Consider the following 22,714-nt stretch of genomic DNA (forward strand, 5'->3'; position numbering starts at 1 on the left):
CATTAGACGGCTAATAGTCCGGCAGGATCTGTCTGCAGAACAGATTTGCTGCCAGGCAGTGTCTTTTAATGCAGCCCATTTTTTGCTTGAATTCCACGTGACTAGAGAGCACCTGGCTGTTCCAGAGCAGCAGTTCCTTTTGCCCACAGCCAGTAATTCTGCCTTCCCTCTTTTACACTAGGTCATGTTGACACTTCCTGCTCTTAGCAAATGAATCACTGCATCTCCAGATGGTTCAACACAATTGTTTCCTCTGCTTGTCTGTGGCTCCCCCCTTCCTCCCCGCACACCAGGTGTTGGTAAGAGCAAAGAAATATCCCCTGATGATAATGCTTATAAATTATATTTGGAACTGCCACCTCCTGCCATCCAACTATATAATAATCTTATTCAGGACTGGTTTAGACATTACACTTCTAGTGAGTTATTTTTCATTTGTGCTTCTGAGAGCTGACCTACACATTCCTAAAAGAATCACTGGAGTAAGTGGAAGATCTGCATGCCTGAATATTCCCCATTCTCACAGGTAGAAAACTAGTACTTCAGGGAAGGGCTGCTCCCTGACATTCTGGCTCTCTGTGTGTAGGGAGTTCTAAAAATACATGCAAGAAAAAATTCAATTATGCTTCTGTCCTATTTTGCGTACAAAATAGTATAGTATGCAGAATTGTACCACCACATATTATCTGTGGTGATACAATCTCATGAGAACAACACTATGTGTGGTGCTGAATATTTTGAATGGGTCTGCCCATGTCTTATCAAGGAGGCTTGTCTCTATTGAAAGACCCTTGAAAGAGCCTAGACCACTCACCATCTGGAATTCTTGGACCTGTAGGTGGTGTTCTACCAGGAAGCTGAGAACATCTCCCAGACGGATGGCGCTGTCGATGTCTGGCTCACCCAGGAGTAGCTCACACTGCCTTACTGCCTCCTTGGGATCCTCTGAATAAAGCCTAGGAAGGGGAAACATCAGACACTAAGTGCTATGGGAGAAAAGCTTTTGTTACATCGTTAGCCTCTCAGTGGAAAAACTGTTTGATGCCTATCAGGTATAGAAATCTAAATACATGCATGCTCCAAGCAGTAGTATTTCCTTTCTCCCTGAATATTTTAGCAGGGACTAAGGAAAGAGCAGAAAACATAGATTGCAGGCAAATTGAAGCGCCAAGCAGCACACAAGTTTCCATCCCCAATCACAAACACCAGAGTTTTCATCATACACTGCCAAGACTCTGCCCTCACCCTTCTGTTCCTCACCAGGATTAAGAGCAGGGTTGTGTACAGTTCCGATTAGCTGGCTGCTGTGTCAATCGCAAAGCCAGCCTAAAGCAGACGTAGTGGGAGGGGGGACCACCCCCAGAGTCTAGTGAGTGACTAGCTCATCATTCACAACCACTTTCTGATTGAGCCTCCTGAACTGCAGAAGTTCAGGGTGCTTTTGACAAAGAATGTGCAGCATCCCCAATGCACAGAAGTCTTAGCTGTTTCCTCTCACCTCCGGGCCTGAATGAATCTCTTCACCAGGGCCATCTTGCTGTGGAGGAGTGCAAGTTTGCTCTCCTGCTCAACGGGGCTGCGTGTCTTCGCCTTTGACAAGCATTTGTACGCCTCGGTTAGGGCTCCCAGTGCCTTCTCATAGTTCTGGTACTCATCCACCTCCACCTGCAGAGAAAGTAAATGGGATGAACTTCACTTTCTCTTGTGCAACCCAAGCTCTGTGTCTGAGGAACACCTACGCACCTGAGCACAAGCATCGTAGAAACCAGCTAAGAGGTCAAGAGCCCTCCCTTTGGTGTAAAAGCTGATGATGTTCTTCATAATCTCCGGATCCTTGCGCCAGTCCAGGGACTGGAGATAGTTGGCAGCCATGATGTAAATCTCTCTCTGTCTGGAGACACCAGCAAAGAAGACAATCTTCTCTGTGTCTCCCGATTTGAGCAGGGCTCTCATTGCCTGCAAATGAAGGGGCAGAGTTGGTGAGGCTTGCGTTTGTCGCAAACAGCAGCAGCAAGCCAGGCAGAGCTAGGAAAGAAAGACCTGCAGAATTGCATGTTTCAGTCCAAAGTTTAGGACCCCACAAAAAAATCCCATCCCCACACTCTTAGGCTGAAGACAATCAGTACACAGGGTTTTTATCAGTGATAACTAGCACCTTAAATCAAGATAAGCTAACAGGAAGCAAGTGCAGAAGATCAAGGACTGGGAGTAATATGTTCCTGCCACCTCATTTCTAAGGTGACAGACGGCAACATACTGCATTATACTGTACATTACAGAAAACAAAAAAAGCATGGGTGACAGGGAGGAGAGGTTGTCCAAGCTCCAGGTTCAGAGGTGGTAACATTTGCTGGAGAACAACAGGCCTCTCTCCTTGCCCAGTTTGTGGGCTTCCCAAAGGCATCTTCCTAGGTCCTTCTCTGGTAACTTCACCAGGCAGAGTTAATAAAAGGTGCCCTTGGCCACCAGTGCTCAGACTTCCAGAAACCTTTTACTAGCATCAGCTCCTGCCAGCAGCCACAGCACTGCGGCACAACTTGCCTTCAGCTTGTTCCCTGACTGCGTGTACTTCTTAGTGGCCATGTGGTAATTGCCCTGCCGCATGCAGCAATCGGCAATTTGCTCCAGAAGTTCCCGTCGCAAGTCCTCTGGGACCTCTTTGGAGTCCTTTGAAATGGTCATCTTCTCAGCCATCTCCTCGGTGATGGTCAGATTCTGTGTCAGACAAAGCTGGAGAGCATCGTGGTACTGCAAGAGAGAACAAACAGAGTAAGATCTTGCAAGGTGAGTGGAGGTGGAGAGGGAGGGAAGGAAGGAGGACAATACAACTTGCCAAGCCCAAGCCCTAGGCTGAGAGCATCTTTTGAAGAGCACTTTCTAACTCTGAGGCTGAGCTCTTTTTTTTTTTTGGAATGTGCAGTGCTTCAAATGTGATTCCTAGCAACACAATGGAAAATAAGACATCACTGAAAGAGTAACCAAAGGGCTCAAGCCAAGCCATTACAAGCTTCAGGGTGTTAGGGCCAAAAAGAAACATGAAAGGAATGCACCAAGGCTCAATGCCGGGGGGGGGGGAGTGGAGAGAGGGAGGGAGATGGGAGTCAGATAAACTGTTTTAGCCACAAAATGGGCACTGCAGACAATCCTATATCATGACGTCAAAGGTCATCAACCTTGGGTCCTCTGACATTGTTGGATTCTCCCAGCCAGTCAGGGGTGATGGGAGCTGCAGTCCAGCAACATATGGGGAACCAAAGTTGAATAGCACTGTTCTAGGCAACTTGCAATCTGAAGAGGTGTTCAGAAGTTTACTCAACAGTTTCACCTGGCACTTTTTGGACACCTTTTGGGTCCTCCATCTCTTCCCTAAGAAAATGGAAGACAAATCATTTCCTCTGCCCAGCTACACAAGGCATTCAAAGTGATTCTGTTCTGTGTTATTGTGACAGAATTCAAGGCTTAAAAGGGTAGTTATCAATGTATGATCCCAATAAATTTCTAATGTCATGCCTCCAAAGAGTACAGATCCTCCCTAATCCTATTATACTTGAACCATTTTGCCTGCCAAACAAAGTTTTGGGCAAAGACCATGCAAAGCTTTAGTCCAGAGGAGATTTTGAGAATGATTCCTAAGAATGGTGGTTTACAGATTGCAAGGTCAAGAACTGAGGGCATAGAGGACAAGGTTGTCATTTTCTGAATGAAATGTCATATATACAGGTTACCTTTTTGGCAGCTAGCAAGAGTTCAACTGCCTTCTCATACTGGGCATGTTCAATGAAGAAGTCAGAGCAACGAGCCAGCAGGGCTGGGTCCGACTTCTCGTCCAAATCGTCAGCAATGAGCTGCAGGGCTCCAAACTGCTCTGTGGCAAAGGCTAGCTCCAGAGCCTTGGACAAGTGTCCTGCCTGTCAAAGGAGACACAAGGCTTTAGCTTCCAGATTTTTGTTATTTATAATCCACTTTTCAGAAAGATTTCTTCACAGAACGGTAAACACAAATATATGCATACTGAGCATACAACAATATAAAGACAAGGTGCTTGGACTGGTCAGGGCAACTGCTAAGTATGTCTCTGTTCTTGCCTCCCTGTGAGATGGGGTGGTGCCTGTCTGCTTGAAGGAAGCAGTGGTAAAACCACTCCTCAAGAATCCATCCCTGGATTTGGAAAATCTAAGTAACTACCAGGCAGTTGCTAATCTCCCCTCCTTCGGCAAGGTTCTTGAGTGGATGGTTGCAGACCAGAGCCAGGTGCCCTTGCAGGAAATTGATTTTCTAGATCCATTGCAATCAGGGTTTAGGCCCAGTTTTGGCACATAAAGCTGCTTTGGTATTATGTCCTCTGTTGGGAGAGGCACAGGGGAAATGTGTCTTTGTTAACTGTCCTCAACCTTTTAAACATGTTTGTGGTAGGGAAATTATTGGTTTGTTTTTGTTTTATTACTTTGTGTTCTCATTTTGTATTTTTATGATGTGAACTGCCCCGTGATCTTGAAGTGCAGTACACAAGTTTAATGAACAACACCACACAGTTTTAAAACAGCCATCATCACACAGTGTGTCTATGAAAACAGCATATAACTGGAATTAAAACAGCACCACAAAGCCACACACACATATATATGAAAACACATGTTTTCAAGGCCCACTTAAAAATGAGCAAGTCCACACGGCCACTGCAGTACAGAAGCCTGCCGATCAGCCACCAGGAAAGAATTTGCCTCCCACAGTAGTATTCATTTGATTTGAGAAAGGGTCTTTCCACAGAGACGGAAGTGCTTACCTTGTGATACAGCATCACTGCCCTGTCCATTTGTTCCCCCTTCCCTTCGTAATAACGGGCTGCTTCTATCATGTCTTCTGGTGAGCTGAGGAGAGCCAGGTTCATCAGCTGGTCATCCAGATTGTTCTCCTACTCCAAAAATATTTACTGTATTAGTTATGGTTGGACCTCCCACGAGGCACACTGAGGCAACCGCCTTAGGCAACTGATGCTGAGGGATGGCAGCAGCAACAGTGCCTAGCTGTTCCTCCAGAGTTTCCAGCCACTGTCAAATGTTGCCACTTGGCCTCTCCTGGGTCCCTTAATCTGACTTTATAATCTCTGGCATGATGAAGGATGCTATCCTATAACCAGTGCTGAAGTAAGATTCAACTGCTAGGCCAGCTTGCTCCTGGCAATGTAACTGGGGAGGTGCCATCTTGCCCTTCACCTCAGGCAGCCAGTTATGACCTCCCTTCTCTGGGTTCCATTGCTAATGTCCACAGTTAAAACTGAGAATACAAGATGAAAACCAGAAACCAAAGCATCTCATAGTTTCCAATGTTATGCAGTTCCTTTGAACTGAACAATTAAATTGCTTGTTTACTATCTTAATTTCCATGTATTCGGAGTTCTAAAGAGCCAGGCAGTTAAGAAATTTTAAATAATATTTATTCATTCCATTGCTAGCTTTATTATGTGAAAGGAACCCACAGAGGTTCCCGGGTGGCCTCCTTTCTAGGCACTGACTTGCCCCAGGACCGTTTAGCTTCAAGCAAGTGCCTTCAGACCAGACCCAGGAAATAATAGCAGCAGCTCTATCAGTTTTAGCTCACACAGATAGAATTCATTTGCGAGGAGACAAAGCACCCTTGTAACCCCTTTACATCTTTACAAGATGACACATACATCTTCCTTCCAAGTTGTACCTCCACTGCCGGAAAATTGCCTTTGTTCACTACACAAACCTCAAACTTGGAAAAAGGCGATTCTCTGGCCTGCTGGCACTACTGATACTTTAATCAAGAAAGTATGGAAGAATGTTGATGACATCACATTTCCATGACTTCTCTCTAGAATCCTCAGGTTGAATGTGCTGAACAGCATCCACAACACAGGGACAATAACAACTAGCAGGGATTTGTGCTTGAGAGTCTCTATACATTTTTTGGCCCTTGTGGCTGGCTTTTCCCATTATCGCCACAGCTGTGAGTCAAAGGGCTCTCTACGGTTTCATTTGGAAACTGATGTGATGGTGTGTGAATACTGCGTGTACCTTGCACAACCGAATGGCGTTGTTAAATGCTTGTGCTCTGGTGTAGAAGTGCACAGCCTGGCTGATGTCATCATTGCTCTCATAATGACGGGCGACATGATATGAAGCTGCCCAGTTCCCTGTTGCATTTGCTATTTCCGCTGCCTGAAATAAAAGGAGGGAGAAGAAAAACCATTATACTTATTTAAAGCATCAAATGGCTGCCAGTGCTAGAGAACTCACAGAAAGGAAGCTTAATAGTACTGAAAGAATGTATATACTGCCTTTCCTTTCTAGATGGAATAGTGAAGTGGTTCAAGCTTACCTTCTGGGTGTTACGCAGGAAACAGTGAATACGGACCATGGAAAAATAATCCTGAGCCAGTTCGTAGTATTTTAGAGCTGCATCCATGTCTGCCTGACCTTCCAGATATTGGGCCCACCACTTCCACAAGCCTCTGGAAAATGGAGAAAGGATGACTCAATTAACTGATTAAACAGTGTGCCCTACTAGATGCAGAACACAACACAGCTAGAGCACTAGCTTTGCAACAAAACAAGTGCTATGACTTCTGCACAGAGGGTGCACAATCTAGATGTGAGGGACAAGACGGGGTGGAGATGTCAGAGTCTGAAAATGAATCCCGAAGATGCTTCACCCAAGATATTGCCACTCTAGAACGCCAATGCAATAAGGCTGATCAAGTACAAGTGACGTATGATCACAGCCTCTGAAACAGAAGCCACTGGCATCTCATGTGGCATGAGAGATCATTGGAGGTTTTTAAGCAGAGGCTGGATGGCCACCTGTCATGGATGCTTTAGCTGAGATACCTGCATTATATGGGGTTGGACTAAATGACCCCCGAGTTCTCTTCCAACTCTACAATTCTATGATTTATATTCACTTGACAGCAGGCTGGGAAGGAGATGGCAGAACTACCAGAAGATCTTTGTCTGGCCAGCAAATAAGACCAGAATGATTTTGCCCTCTCTACTACAGTCACAGGGCAACTGGCAGCTGGAGCAGAGTTCAGTCTGGCATGGAGAGATCACACAAACACTCACTTGTCTTTCATCTTGTTGACGTAAGACTCCAAGGCCTGTAGATCTTCTGAAAGCATTCGAGGAACCTCAAACTTGTGCGTCTCTGACTTCTCATAGCTGTGCAGGAAAACAGCAGGTTTTCATTAGGTTTTCAGGGCCTAGATAGGGGCACAGGACTGGGAACGTGGCACTGCTATGCACTGTCCTACTGCGTCGACGGCAAGAACACAAAACAGGTGTATTAACTGAAAAAGTTGGCTGCTAGGTGCTCGCATGCCAAGAAAACCATACCACGACTAGGAATAGGATGCTGATGTAGCTCGGACTGCTCTAACACCAATCCTTTGCAGACACCCAGAGGACTGGAGGTTGCATCCAAAATGGTCATTTCCCCCTCCATTCCTCTTCCCTGGAGCACCATTGTGCACCCTCAAAATTGGCTTAAGAGGATTTGGGGTATCCACCAGAGCAGGGTTTTTTTTGGGGGGGTGCAAGGAGAGGAGAAGAATGGGAAGTCCTGTTGTGTGAGCCAAGCCCTCTGTGCACAGAGTTGGATGCAACTTTGGGTTGGGACTCTACTTAATACTTACTAGGTCAGTGCAAGATTGCGCTCGGCTATGGCTTCCAGGTGCTTTGCATAACTGTAGTAGGTGGTGCGCAGGTGGACGCGGTCGTGAACCTCGGCTACTTCTATGGCTTTGTCCCACTGATCTGAGGCCTGGTAGAACTTGTTCAAAAGGTCATAGCGCTTGCATTGCTTATACAGTTGCTCAGCATCTTCCTGGAATGGAGAGCAGACAGCTAAAGAATGAAGAGTGCTTTGGAAATTATGCAATTTTTATATGCATGCGCATATGCTTTGTACAAAAAAGGAAACGGGAATACAAAAGACAAAAATGCAACAATGAGAAATCAATTAAACAAAATCTGGATACACGAGAGGTGAGTGATTCAGAACGACAAAAAGTGCATTGCGCAAACAATATAATAATTATCTGATGAAAAGCAAACTAATGTGGGTGATAAAAAAAGAAAACGAGTATTTGACCAATAAAAATGTAAGCGATAAGGAACAAGAAGTCCAATAATCATTATCCAAAATGTTTAGTATAAAATAATATTTAGTTATGTCAAGAGTACATGTGTCTTTTTTGAATTTCTAAGTTTAAAAATAGGAATGACAATGTTGCAATTCTGAGCATTGTGAACTCCCCTGATATTTAGAAGAATGAAAGGAAGTAAAGTTTCAAATAAATAAATATGATATGGTACCCACACCATAAGTGATGAAAAGTACTCAACTAGCCAAACCGCCCCCCCATCTATAATGCAGCTGAACAAGTGAGCTGTCACTTGTAAATTACTAATAATTTTTATATTGTATTTCTCGTGAACTGCGGGCAGGTTGAGAGAGCAAAAAATACTGATCACATTTTTGCCATTTTCATTTTCCAGTTGGACGGTCCAGGCCCAGGCAGAGGAAAGGAGTTTGTCAGATTGCTCTCTGGTGTACAACAGACATATTCCTTGTGATTCAGTTGGAGTGTAATGGAAATGACCTATTTTTTCAAACTATGTTAAAGCTAGAAATGTGAGGAAAATTTTGCAATGCTGCCCTAAGAAGATTGGACTAAATGTATACATAAAAAAATAAGAGCAATAATGTGCAATTTCGAGACAGGCAACAACGCACTTCCAATATTGAGTAGTAGCAAGGGTTAATTAAAAGAGGAATTTGAAGAACTAATTGAGCCCACAAAGCCCAGAATAGAAGCATTATGACTGAGACAGGATGTTTAAATAAAAATAAGGAAAACGCTAAGCAATCCGACCTCTAGGTCACTTGGTGAGGGAGGCGGCCTCCACATGCTCCAGTCCAACAGGCTGAAAAAGTCTTGGCAATCTCTGAAGCAGTAGAAATAAATGGAGGCTTGGGAAATGCTGCCACTCTAGAGCAGACCTTGGACTTTTAGCAAAGTGTGAAAACTACAGAGCCTTAGATGTTGGCTCATGAATTTGGGTGGGTGTGGGTGAAGTTATCAGACAAAGATCAAAGCAACATAGACAGGACATAGCAAGTGTGGAGGAAGAGAGTGGGCAGCATTTGCTCTCAGCTGTCAAATAGAGCTTCTCTTTCAAAGGCAAGTTTGCAGCGCCTTTAAAGTTTACTTTTGGTATTAAACGAGAGGTGGCTAATGGATTTTAAGATGGACGGTTACATTTGCTGTTGACCAATTATCCGAGGGCTGCATGCCAGCGGAAGGTCAGGGGAAAGCAAAGCGGGTGCAAGAGGTCCCAATCTGCTTTAACCGCGCAGCCTGAGTTTCCCAGAATGACACAGAATCCTGCCCCAAAATAGTGGCAGTCCGGAAGTGTCTTTAGTCATCTTTTCAAAGTGCCTGTTTTTCCTGCTCCGACACAATTTGGGAACCATTCATGCTGTCCAAATGGCTTAATATGAAATGAAAGAGGGTTGCTTTGAAAAAAGACACCTGACCTACCAGCATACCCAGCTGAATTGCCAACATGGCTACCCTGGCTTCCAGCTCTGGCTCTTGCTCAGCCTCCCGCAGTGCCTTGGCTCCTCTAGCATGGCCCATATTCCCCAGGCAAACTCTGGCAACATCCAGCCTTTGTGTCTTCACACACATGCGGGCCATGTTCTCCCAGACGGATTCACTGCAGGAAACAAGAAGGGGTGAGATGCTGAGAGTTGTATTTTGCAAAGGAGGAACCAATCTTGGGAAGACACCGGGGCAGCTGAACATGCCCTCATACCAGTCCTGAGCGATTTATCAATGTATCGCCCAGGCCTATTGTTGAAGCTGCTCAGTTGAGGCACAGAGAGGTTTCTGGTGACTAAGTAGCTGGCATTGCTACAATATGTGAACCTGAACTTACATGTGCACTGCCAGCACGTATGTACATGTATATACACACTGCTGAGAGGTATAGGATCTTTTGCTGGAGTTATGACATGTACAGTGGTACCTCGGGTTACATACGCTTCAAGTTACATACGCTTCAGGTTACAGACTCCGCTAACCCAAAAATAGTACCTCGGGTTAAGAACTTTGCTTCAGGATGAGAACAGAAATCATGCTCTGGCGGCGTGGTAGCAGCAGGAGGCCCTATTAGCTAAAGTGGTGCTTCAGGTTAAGAACTGTTTCAGGTTAAGAACGAACCTCCGGAACGAATTAAGTACTTAACCCGAGGTACCACTGTATACTTACTGCCCGGGTTAAAGCATCAAATGGCTGCCAGTGCTAGAGAACTCACAGAAAGGAAGCTTAATAGTACTGAAAGACTGCCAAAATGCCTTTCAACAGGGGGCTGGGATCAGTCTTTTTCCAAAGTCACTGAAGCTAATCATGGAGGGTCTCATGTTATATGGGAGTTATGTCAATCCTATGCTCATGCCAAGATCTACAGAGATAAACCATATCATAAATTCAGATTAACACACACCTCCTTACAGCATCCCCTCCCCAGGCTTGTGCTCCGAGCAGCGGCAATGGAGGGGGCTTCAGCCCCAATATTTTTTTGCAGGGTGCAGGGCTACCCCCTGCTGCCGGCGGGCGCCCTCCACACATCCCAGCCTCTGCCCGGCAGCCCAGAAGCCAGGAAGCGGCTTGGACAAGCGTGGAGGGCGATCTCCATGCTTGCTCATCCCAGCTGCAGCTCGGCTCCTCGGCTGCGGCTGGGACATGCAAGCGCAGAGCCCTCCGCATGTCCCGCCCCTGCATGGTGCATGCCGTGACGCATCACATGACAGCGCCCCCTCAATGTGGGGGGCAAGTTGGTGCCCCTGGCTTCAAGCTGGACTGTTGCAGCAACAGTGTGACCACGCCTCCACCTAAAGTTAAGTACCCTTGCCTGACGGAGTGCATGCAAGCAACCTGCAACTTCTCCTACACGGAAGTTGTTGCTGTGTCTGCCTCTTCAAGCCCCTCCTGGTCCTTGGAGACAGTGGCAAAGAGGGTGGAGGGGATTCTACTGGCCCAGCCATCTCAGGAACAGTCTGCTCCTGGCTTGTCCTGCACCTCCTCCCCTGTCTCCAACTGCCTGGCCTCTTCCCCTTCCTTCAGCCACTGCTCCTGCCTCATGGGAGGCACAAAACCCCACAAATTGCTGACCCCTTCTCCTGGATCAGTCTCAGAGCCCCCCTGCCTCTGCCACACACACCTCAGAGCCCTGCCATCCCTGACACCAGATGGCATTTTGATTGAATCAAGTTGGCAGACCAAAACATCACTTTGGCATGACTTCGCCTGTTTTTTGACATTGCTTTGACCACCACTCAAGATATCGTTACCAAACTAGGCAAACTAGGTTCCCAAGGTTGGGGCGAGGGTCATCTTTGATGTTTGGGTGCCAGACACCATTTTGAATCAAAACGTGTATTGCAAAATTCAAAGGATAATTGTATTGCAGTCTCTGCATTCATCCAGGGAAGTAAATCAAGTTGGTTTACTAAAAATGCAGACTGATCCTTAAGCATCTCTGCTCTTCAGAAAATGCAATTAAGATGGCAACCTAAAGGAATTAGAAGGAATGTTAATGGGCAGAAGGCACAGACCTATAATCTTTTAAAATGTCTCATGGAATCTCCCTCTTGAAGGCTGCTTCTTTTTGTCAGTGCAGTCTATCAAATGCTGCTTCTTTTTCCTGCTGAATATTAAGCTCAGCACCCCAAACAAAACAGAGCAAAAGTCAAATAACAACCAACTCAGCCCCCCACAGCAGACTCTGAGAATTTCCTGAGTTTATCTTTGGAATGCTACCTCACATCTGCACTTCATCAGCTAGAGCAAGAGGTTCTAACAAAAACCAGATGCAGCAAGGGGAGAAGTGATGGATTACAATATTTCTCCCCTCATTTAAAGGGGCACATCCTCAGTTTTCCACCTGTAAAATGGGAGCACAAGCTGCCCGCTTCATAGAGTTGTGAGGATAAAAGCAAAACATACATTTTAAAAGTGTTATGAAATTATACATTTAATTATAACAACTCCAAACTCGGATGTTTTCTTGTCATTTGCTCTCCCCCCACACACTTTATTTGTATATCATTCATTCAAATCAAAAGGACAGAGCATCAATTAGAAGAAGTGATGTGGGACAATTCTGCTGAAAACAGAAACTGAAGTGAAAATTGATGATGTTTGATTATTTGTCCCATTTCCAGAATGAAAATTAAACCAGCAAACACGGTCAATATTGCTAAGGTTGCTGCTTTTAGCCCACAAATGATACATAATTGATTATGTTTTCTCCTATTTAAACTGTGTTTCCTTTGCATTGAAACGGATGGGGTGGAATAACATAATGGCAACATAATCTATGTCATTAAGGGATGCAGGTGGCGCTGTGGTCTAAACCACAGAGCCTAGGACTTGCTGATCAGAAGGTCAGCGGTTTGAATCCCCGCGACAGGGTGAGCTCCCGTTGCTCGGTCCCAGCTCCTGCCAACCTAGCAGTTTGAAAGCACGTTAAAATGCAAGTAGATAAATAGATACTGAAGGGACCCTGTCCCTTCAATACCGCTCCAGCGGGAAGGTAAACAGCGTTTCTGTGCACTGCTTTGGTTCACCAGAAGCGGCTTAGTCATGCTGGCCACATGACCCGGAAGCTGGCCACATACTGTACGCCGGCTCCCTCGGCCAATAAAGCGAGATGAGCGCCACAACTCCAGAGTCGGCCACGACTGGACCTAATGGTCAGGGGTCCCTTTACCTTTTAATCTATGTCATTAATTAACTAAATTACAGAAGTTTTGCCATAGCAAACAGCATGACAAATAATATGGATTTTGGAGGGAAATGAACTGCAGTGGAATGGAAACAGTGCTGGATGTAAAAAAACAAAGGGTGGAATGGAAAATGATGCCTTCTTACATTCCTACCTAGAAGTATAGGATATATTGCACCTTGTTCACAAAATCTCTCACTGATGTGATTGAGATGCTTTTCAGATTGGCAAGTGGACTAAAGACTGAAAAAAGGGGCATCCTGAATTACCTTGCGGAACAGCAACTCTCATCAGGCTTAAAAGTTATCTAAAACTGAGAACATTGCAGTACTTTAGTGACATATACAAAGTATGTAAAAATTGACAATCAACTTCACCACTAGATGTGGGAACTAAAGAATATGACCTAATTTTGCAAGGGCTATGATTGAGCATCCTTCAACTGTCCAACGGAACATATGCAGTTGTCTTATGCCAAGTCAGGCCATTGGTCCACCCAGATATACCACTGAGCTACAGCCCTTCTTGTTATGGACCTTGCAAGAGAAAGATACCTACTCAACAGAAGGCAGCAATGCCATGTTAACACTGCTAAAGTCACTTCCCATTGAATTAAAATAAATGGGGATAGCTTTGCTGCGGGTGGGGGAAGGAGAAAATTTATCTTTTGTAGGACAAATATGCTCCAACAGATTAGTGCACAGCCTCCAATGGCACAGAAGAACGTAATATTAAAGTGGGGGGGGGGGGAGAGACAACTGGCAATTGGTGGGGGATTAAAAAATGATAGGGGTAAAGGGGGGGGGGGTGACATGCCTGACAGTGATGACACTCAGCCACACTGACAGAAGTAGGAAGCCAAGGACTGCCATTTACCAGCAAGCTGGGTTAGTGACTTGAATGGTAATAAAACACTGATTCTCCATGCAATAGGAGCACGTGATGGGCTGGCTTTGTCTGGGTGACAGCTGTAAACAACTCCACAAACCCCAGGAAAACCACAGTATACGTAAATGCCTGATGACTAATTTCAGCGTTCTCATTGGAAAAAAGCAGCAACACAACACTAAATGTGAAGAACCCTAATGTGGAACAGTACAAACAACTTTGTCCCCTCTACCCAGCCCCACTTGCTTCCCTCCCCAGGAGGAGACAGGAACCAGAGAAGGAAAAGTATCATCCTGTCAAGTCCTCATCAGGATGGGAGCCATATTGAAGAACTATATAACTGAAATGGACCTCAAGATTTCCTGAGTTAAAAAAACACACCGTAGGCCGGGGCCAGGAAGAGAGCAAAGCACTATTCCCAGCTGGCTCACACTTCTCCCTCCCGCTTCCACTTTCAGAAGTAGAAACAGAAGGATGCCCAAGTCCCCAGAAACACCTTCCGCTCTGGGTTCCTCTACGGTTTGCTTCAAGCACACAAATGACAGCTGGAAATTATATGGAAGGGCCACTGTACAGCTTACTTCCATTTCTGGCGCATGTCACCAAACTCCTGCCGTACACTGGCTTCAGTCAACTTAACAGGGTGAAGTTTCTGCACGATACCTATAACAACAGGTAATAATTCCCTTAGGTTCTGTATTTGGGAAAAGCCAGGTCTTATAATGGGTTTATTTGCTGTTCACCCATGTATTTTAGCATTGCAGGAGCAAAAGCAAAGCAGATACCAAGTTATATTGGTTTTAGCTATCATGACATCCTGCAGAGAATCCTCATAGCTGTAGTTTGGTGCGGGTGCAGATCTCTGTTAGAGATCCCAAACAAGGCAGAATTTGCTGATGAAACAAATGACAGTTAAACCAATTCAGTTCTGTTGCGCAGTAAAGGTAAAGGTACCCCTGCCCGTATGGGCCAGTCGTGACCGACTCTAGGGTTGCGCGCTCATCTCGCTCAAGAGGCCAGGAGCCGGCGCCGTCCGAATACACTTCCGGGTCACGTGGCCAGCGTGACAAAGCTGCAACTGGCGAGCCTGCACCAGTGCCGCACACGGAAACGCCGTTTACTTTCCTGCTATAAAGCGCTACCTATTTATCTACTTGCACTTAGGGGTGCTTTCGAACTGCTAGGTGGGCAGGAGCAGGGACCGAACGACGGGAGCTCACCCCTCCGCGGGGATTCGAACCGCCGACCATACGATCGGCAAGTCCTAGGCACTGAGGTTTTACCCACAGCGCCACCCGCGTCCCCTTCTGTTGCGCAGACATCACCCCTTTCCCAGTCCATTCTACCGTCTACATATGTATGATTATTTTTTTATAAAAGAAAAAGATGGATATAAGCATGTGTTGTTTCCCAAAGAGAGCCAAGAACATCTGCAACTTGGGCTTAAAAAGATGTAATCATCACACATGTTTGGATTTAGTGCAGGCTACAACTAACACAAAAATTATGCAAAAAAGGAAGAAAGACACAGAGGGTTGTATCCAATGCTGGCCCTACTATTGAAATTAATGGACATACCTAACTTAGTTTCATTAATTTCAGTAGGCCTACTCTGAGAATAACTGAGATAGCTACAACCTTGAATATTCAAAAACTAAATAAAAGCAAAACACGTACTGATTTCAAGCTACAGTTACCTGCTAGTCTTATTTTAACATTCTTGTAGTTTGGTGGGGGGTGGGGGAGGCAGGTCTGTGACCCTCCAGATATTGCTCCAGATCTCCCACGGATCTCAAACCCTTGGTAAATTAAGAACTTTCCCTGCATGTGAAAACAGGCTCTGGTAAATTGAGCTGACAAGACCAACATTGTGCCCAATGGTAAAGAAGGTGGTTACTGCATGTGCTATAGAGGAAAGTTAGGGGCAGATGGGGCTTATCAACCTGGGAAGGTAGCCCATCTGGAAGAAACACTTTGATTCTAAACGTCCGCTGCCTTGAGGGATTATCTTCAGGAGAAGGCTAAGGAGTAAACCCTACACAAATCCAGAGTGGAGTCCCTAAGATGGACCTTGTACACACCTTCCAGCAACTCCTGCAGTCCAGCTGGTGTCAAATGTATTGCTGTACTTTCCTCTGGACCACATGAGAGATGCCAAGAAGTGGGTATTGTTGTCTGGGCAGCCTGGGACCTCCACACACACTGCCTAGGCTTGCACTCCAAGAAGGTCACTTCGGTGCTGTTAAGGCAGCATTTTGATTTCACCCCTGTAAATGTACTCCATTGTCTCTTGAGGCTGATGAATGCCATCATCTTTAAACATTAAGCCATGCTGGCTGGGGACGATGGGAGTTGGAGTCCAGCAGTATCTGGAGGGCAACAGATTGTCCACCACTGATTTAATGTTACCACTATATTAGGAACTGTGTATAGAAATATGATATGAATGAGGAGCACTAGTTGCACCTTTATTTATTTATTGCTCCAATTGCTAGGTTGTTGTTTTTTACTGGATACTTCTGCCACTGTTTGATATTATTCATATACATTTCTGCTTTTATTCTTTTTACATCTGCTGACTGTTTTTACAAGCATTTTACTGCTTTTTACTATAGTTTTATTTTGATTGAATACTTTCAGGTCATTAGCTGTTTTCAATTTTTTATGTGAAAGGCATATTTTAAAGTAAAATTAGCTTTTGCAAATAAAGGCAAGAGCTGTAGTAAAACACACACACACACACACACACACACACACGGGGAAAGAGTTGCTTGACCGTCCTTAGCACTCATCAACATGACAAATTTTTGTCCTGCAAATGGAATTACTCTCATAAAGTGCACATCAGCATGATGTGATGCTAAATTTGTCTTTGGAAGACAGATACTGCAAGAGAAACTCCCAAGTGACAATTTCCCCTCACATACTTTTGGTTATTTTTCCTGTCAGTAAGCAAATTGTTTTAAAAAAAATAAATCTCCAAACTTCTTGCTTTCATTGCCAGGATCTGAGAGTTTGATTTTTAATTTTGCTTGGGAAGAGGCCCAGATAACTCTAGTCCCTGAAAAGCCTTGATTTTCCCAGTCGGGTTTCATAATTGGCTCAAGCCCCAACAGCTGAATCTGGCACATAAAAGGACCTGTAAAACTAATCCTACTAACACAATATCACTGAACTGGTTACATTTTTCTGGGAAGCAAAGGAAGAGAGAGGGAGGAGAATACTGGAATGAGGGGGGAGGCTTATGGGGGGAGGGCAGGGGAGAGAGAGAGAGATTGGAACTTTAGAAGTCTCCCTTAGTCTTTTTCCTTTCAGGAAACACATCCTGTTCACATCTGACTGCTGTGGCAGTGGCTCTGTTTGTTGCAGCCGGCTACGCCCTGAGGCTCACCAAAAACAGCCACAAAAACAACCATTTCCTCTCCATTGAGAGATAGGAGGAAAAAACTTCCTTGCAGCAGAGGTTCTGCTATCCTGCTTCTACCTCACACAGCCCTGACATTTGCAGAAGAACAGGGGCAGCAGAACAGATTTCCTCGGAATACACCAGCTTTCCAGGGCTCCTTGGGGAATAAGTGTTGAATTTTTCCTCAGAATTTGTCTTGGTGTTAAGAATGAATTTCTACTGCGTCTGTGGGATGCTCTGAGTTTGGGGCAGCTGTGAAACGATTTAAGAGCTCTTGCTGCCTAACTCCTATGCAGATCTTAGTCTCCTCTCACAGCTGTGTTCCAGAAGGTTGAGGCACCCGGCACCGTTTGCAGGCATTTTAGCCTCCACTGTCCAAGAAGGCAGCACTTCCTACATCAACATTTTGCAAGTTGGTTCCAGAAAGAATGCACCTCATCTTTCAGCTCTTCACCAGCTTGGCTCTGCTCAAAGTGCAGGAAGGTGGATAAGGCACCGCTTGGGAAGACAGAACTCTGGAAGCCTCGCTTCTGTTCGTTATATGGATTGCCCCTCTCTGCCTAGTTGCTCTTTGTGCAATCAGAAACCCCCCAGGAGCTGACTTTGAGAATGAATGGTGATGTTCTCTAGCCATTCATAACTTCATCCTGCGCCTGCCTCCCATCTGCAGCCCCAATTAAATGTACTGCAGCTGATCGGGACTCTTGGATCTTCTACAAAGAGAGGCTGCCAGCGGTTGATGACAGTCAGATATGACTGTCCAGAAGCTGGTGGCCACAGCTGTGTTGGTAGCTCTGGTCTCACTTATTCTCAACAACGCCGCTGCCTTTACCCCCAACTGGGTGTATCAGACCTTGGAGGATGGGCGAAAGCGCAGTGTGGGGCTGTGGAAGATGTGCTGGCTGGCAGAGAAGGGAAGAGGAGGTGCAGGCACAGGTGCCAGGCATGGGCAAGGGGCAGAGCGTGAATGTGAATCCTTGGGCTGGGGTTCGGAGCCAGCTGGGTTCCAGGAATCTCGTAGCACTGTCAAACGTAAGTCTTGATTTTCGTCATCACTGTCTATCTTGTGTTATGTAGAGAGCACCTCTCGAGTCAGGTGTCAGCACTTCACACATGGGAAGACCTGGCTTTGAAGCACTTGCCATCTCACGGCTCAGCCAGAAAAGGGCTGCACACCTCAGAGAGGTTGTGGATTTCCAGCACCTCTTGAGTCTGAGCCCCAGTAAGTAAGAAAGAAACTAGAAGAGAGGGGGAAATAGAAAGCAAGTTTGGGTCATGACAATTGCACACCTGGTCTCTAGCAGGAGGCGCAAACTGGAAGTTTTGAGACACCATAAAAGTCAAACGCAAGTCTGAAACCAGGCCAAAGTGTGCACTTTTGTGGACAGGCACAACTCCAATGGGATGAGAAGCTCTCATTTGTGTCTTTGCTGTTAAATGCTTCATCTAGACCTTGCTGGTATACAATGAAGAAATAGCATAGGTAAAATTATAGCACAGAGGTAAGGAAGAAATACAGACCTGCAGACCCCGCGCTCAACCTTGAGTTAGAAATAAGGCCTCAGCAATGCCCAAAACAGGATTGAAGACTTCCTGCCAAAGTGGCATACATTTTCCCCTGTTGAGGAAGCTAAGAAGGATGGGAAAGCAATTTTAGGCAGAAGCCTGATGTAAGGGAAAGGGTTAAGCAGCCCCATCCTGTGCCCAGGTCTCATGTTGCAGATTACAGCCTCCCTGGTTGCACCTTATTTTATTTTATTTTATTTTTAAAAAAAGTAAAGAGAAAAACTACACATGACTTAGTGTCATGCGTGGTTTTCACCCTTTGTTGTGTGATTTCCAGCTCACTAGGTGGCAATACTTTGCTAGGTGTGGAGAGGGACAGTAGGCATTCAGGGATGGTGGCAGGATGATATGACCAATTAAAATGCAGCATACGAACCAGATACTGGGGCTGAGCCCCATGCTCCCAAATATTGAGGGAGCTGAAGCCCCCTCTGCCCCATATACTCAGCGCCACTGTGCCATTTGATGCTTTTCACTTGCGATGTCAAGGAAGGCACCTGGGATCTCCTGCATGAAAAGCATGTGTCTACAGCCTCTTTCAAATAGCCTTCTCCAAACTCAGAAGGGGGATTCAGAATGGCTTGAGAAAATGTACCTCTCAGAAGCCGCTCTCTAACTCAGCTTCCTTGAGGTGTATCCAGGCTGTCAGTATTTTGTGGGAGGGATCCAAGCGCATACCTGGAAATTTAGGTTTGTGCAACTGAAAGTGATTGTAGTGTTTTGTTGCCCTAGTGCAAACTGCCTTTTTGCTGTTCAGAAGATGACTTGAAAATACACTGAAAAGTGTGAGATGAAAGAATGATTAACAGGATGATGTGTAAATGCTCCACAAGCAAATCAGGATGAATGTTCATTTTCATATAACTCCCCGCAAAGAAATCAGAATGAATGTTCAGTAAAGATCAGATATTTCCAAACCTCCTTGTAAGCTTAGTACCAGCAAATCAGGATAAACCTGCAATAAACAGTTCATCTGGACACACCCTTATCTCAGGCAGGAGTGGGCAACTTTTGGTCCTCCAGTTGTTTCTGAACTACAGCTCTCATTCCCTGGTCACACTTGCTAGCACTGATGGGAGTTGTAGTTTGGCAACATCTGGAGGACCAAAAGTTCCCCACTCCTGTCTTATCTGACACAACACAATCAATTTGCCCATATTTTGCTCTTGTCAGTTAAGTTCTTATTCAATTGCTGTCACATATTGGTACCCATACGAGTAGGCATTCATCTCAAAATGTAAAATGGGCTTAAAAGTGGGACAAAAACAAGCTATGCATGTCCCCTTCCAAACTGAGCCAGTTATACCCACCCAGAAGTGTTATTGAGAAAGTGATGCCACTAAGAACTGCATTCAGTGAATGGAAAGTAAGCAAATCCAGTGAAGCAGGGTATGAGAGAGAAACAAAATTTTTCATACTCTGCACACACACCCTTTCACAAATCTGCATCCTAAATAACTCAAATTCTGCTACAGGTAAAGCTGAATGATGTGATCAGAATATACAAATCTGCATGCATTTGCTTTTTGTGCACACTGCATTCTCTCAATCTCCCCGAGTACTAGAAATCTGGCCCAGTCCTTCCCACTCCTGGCTTTTGAAATTTGACCAGATGTTTCCCACAAATAAGCCATGAAGACTAGAAACTTAAGTTGGGACACCAGCATGTGAAGGATGTTTGTCCCACCTTAGCGATGATACTGACAAAAATCCATCACACACCGCAATTAGTGATAGAAAGCTCTTGTTCTTAAGATGTTGAGTTCTGTGCCAAAAAAGCAATTGCTGGTGAGATGTGATTGTGGAATTAATTAAATCATGCAGCCCTGCAACTGACTCATGTTCCATTTCTGTTTTGTTCATGTAAATCTTACTAAATGGTTAAGACAAGATGGGGTGGTGGTGAGGGATAAAACATGCTTTGTTTCTAATGCTGACACAGTTTGCAGAAGAAGTGGCAGAGGAAAAATGCAAATGGTATGAGAGTCTACCAGCTCCAGAGCTTCCAGAGACTTGTTCTAGGATATCCTCTTTCCCCTTTCCTCTGAAGAGGTGCTACCCCAACATCTCAGCCTGCTTGTGACTGAGGAAACCACCCTCAGCAGAGTCTCACAACAATTTTGCCTGTAGTTGGCTGCTTATTTATTTTTCCTGGCCCAGATTATATCTTAGTCCAAGATGAAGACATCATATGAGATGCTCACAGAGGGACACTCCCCTTAACACTTCATCAAGAGCCAATCAGCTAAATGCCATCAGTTTAGAAGTCCACAGTCCATGTCAGGAGTGGCTGTTGTTGCTCCTGATCACAGGGTCTTGTTAGAATACTGAGAAGTCTGCATTTTACTTTTCTAAGAAAGAAAATTTTCTAGCACTCATGCTGGTACCGGCAGATACATTACTGTAACATTTTTTTCAGATGTGGTTTCCAGTGTTGAACAAAGCTGTCCAACCCTGACCCAGGCCTTCCTTCAGAAAGATCTGCCTATTAATTCTGTTCTATCCTGTATCCCCTTTGTTTTTGTTTAAACCAATTCACAAACCAATAACTTACACACCAGTAATGCACCATATGTTGTAGATATTACTGCAAATTCATTATGCTATTTTTGTGATATACCAATGACATGAGAAGACTTTGCCTATTTATTTGTATCATTTAATATTCCTAATAAAGAACCTAACAAAAGGTTATTCCACAGCAGAAAGATCTGCGGTTGTACTGCTGCAAAGATATGCTGTAACTCCTGTGTTAAACTGCTTCTGAAGTATAACACAGTAATTGTCTTGGGAGGCATCTGTGTCTTTGCCATACAACGTATCTGCAAACAGCCATCCAGACAACTACACTGGTTGGTTTGTGCTCTTGGACTAAATAGGGAACAAAATGATTTTAAGAACATCTGAGGTACCCTGCTAGATCAGACGAAAGGGCTATATCTAGCCCAGCATCCTCTTTCTCAAAGTGGCAAACCTGATGCCGCTGGGAAGCCCACAAGAAGGATGTGAGGGTTATAACCCTTTCGTGCTGTTGTTTTTCCTGCAACCAGCATTTACTGGCAAGTGGCCTTGGAACGTGGGGCTCCATGCAGTTATCATAGCCAACAATTGTCGATAAATCTCCATGCATTTCACTGATCCCCTGTTATGGCCATCACCGTGTTTTGTGGCAGTGAATTCCATACACCAATGCTGTGCAGATGACCCTTCTTTTTGCATGTTCTGAATCCACAGCCAAGCAATTTCACTGGATAACTACAAGTTCTAGGTATGCATGATTTTCTAAACTTCTATCATAACCACCCGCTGCACTTTGAGTCACTTTTTTTGTAAATTACCGCATTTTTTGCTCTATAAGACTCACCTTTCCCCTCCTAAAATGTAAGGGGAAATGTGTGTGCGTCTTATGGAGCGAATGCAGGCTGCGCAGCTATCCCAGAAGCCAGAACAGCAAGAGGGATTGCTGCTTTCACTGCGCAGCGATCCCTCTTGCTGTTCTGGCTTCTGAGATTCAGAATATTTTTTTTCTTGTTTTCCTCCTCCAAAAATTAGGTGCATCTTGTGGTCTGCTGCGTCTTATAGAGTGAAAAATACGGTATATAGCCCCAAATGGAAGGAGAAGCTTGGGTCTCCAGAAGACTACAATTCCCATCAGACCCAACAAGACTGGACAACAGTCAGGGATGACTACAGTTGCAGTCCAATAGTATCTGGATGGCCACAGATTCCCTATTCTTCCTTTCCCCTTTCCTTATTTTAACTGCCTTTTTAATGGGACAGAATTTAATATACTGTGGCGGCTATCAATCTTGAGCACCTCAAATAAGCCAGGTCTGCTACTTAATGCACAAGCATGAAAAGGGAGGACCATAAGGTACATTTTTTGCCTCTGAAAACCAGAACAGCGTGGCACAAGAAAATCTGGCAGTGACACCACCCCAGCACTCTCGGAAGCCTCATGTGTCAAAAAGCAGATGCTGCACAAAAAGTCCAGATCAGTCTAAAAGCTTTGGCACACAGCCAATGTTCAATGGATTTA

The 22,714-nt window shown here is 45.0% G+C and overlaps 2 protein-coding genes across 4 annotated transcripts in view; one reads left to right on the forward strand and one right to left on the reverse strand.

Annotated features, from left to right (window-relative positions):
• The window catches only part of IFT140 (intraflagellar transport 140), an 87,784-nt gene that overhangs the window by 2,026 nt on the left and 63,044 nt on the right, over positions 1-22,714 (reverse strand). For all 3 annotated transcript variants that reach the window (XM_028706287.2, XM_028706286.2, XM_077918472.1), the window contains exons 19-29: positions 9,566-9,743; positions 7,655-7,845; positions 7,086-7,181; positions 6,343-6,475; positions 6,039-6,182; positions 4,784-4,912; positions 3,726-3,908; positions 2,542-2,748; positions 1,744-1,956; positions 1,499-1,665; positions 815-956 (exon numbers count right to left, since the gene is read on the reverse strand). In XM_028706287.2, the coding sequence (XP_028562120.2) occupies positions 815-956; positions 1,499-1,665; positions 1,744-1,956; positions 2,542-2,748; positions 3,726-3,908; positions 4,784-4,912; positions 6,039-6,182; positions 6,343-6,475; positions 7,086-7,181; positions 7,655-7,845; positions 9,566-9,743 (1,783 nt within the window). The remainder of the gene's footprint in view (positions 1-814; positions 957-1,498; positions 1,666-1,743; positions 1,957-2,541; positions 2,749-3,725; positions 3,909-4,783; positions 4,913-6,038; positions 6,183-6,342; positions 6,476-7,085; positions 7,182-7,654; positions 7,846-9,565; positions 9,744-22,714) is intronic.
• The window catches only part of TMEM204 (transmembrane protein 204), a 39,932-nt gene continuing 34,228 nt past the window's right edge, over positions 17,011-22,714 (forward strand). Inside the window, exon 1 of the mRNA XM_028706296.2 lies at positions 17,011-18,141. Within this exon, the coding sequence (XP_028562129.1) occupies positions 17,862-18,141 (280 nt within the window). The 5' untranslated portion in view covers positions 17,011-17,861. The remainder of the gene's footprint in view (positions 18,142-22,714) is intronic.

This window comes from Podarcis muralis, chromosome 14 (assembly GCF_964188315.1).
Source record: "Podarcis muralis chromosome 14, rPodMur119.hap1.1, whole genome shotgun sequence".
In the NCBI taxonomy this organism is placed as follows: domain Eukaryota; kingdom Metazoa; phylum Chordata; class Lepidosauria; order Squamata; family Lacertidae; genus Podarcis; species Podarcis muralis.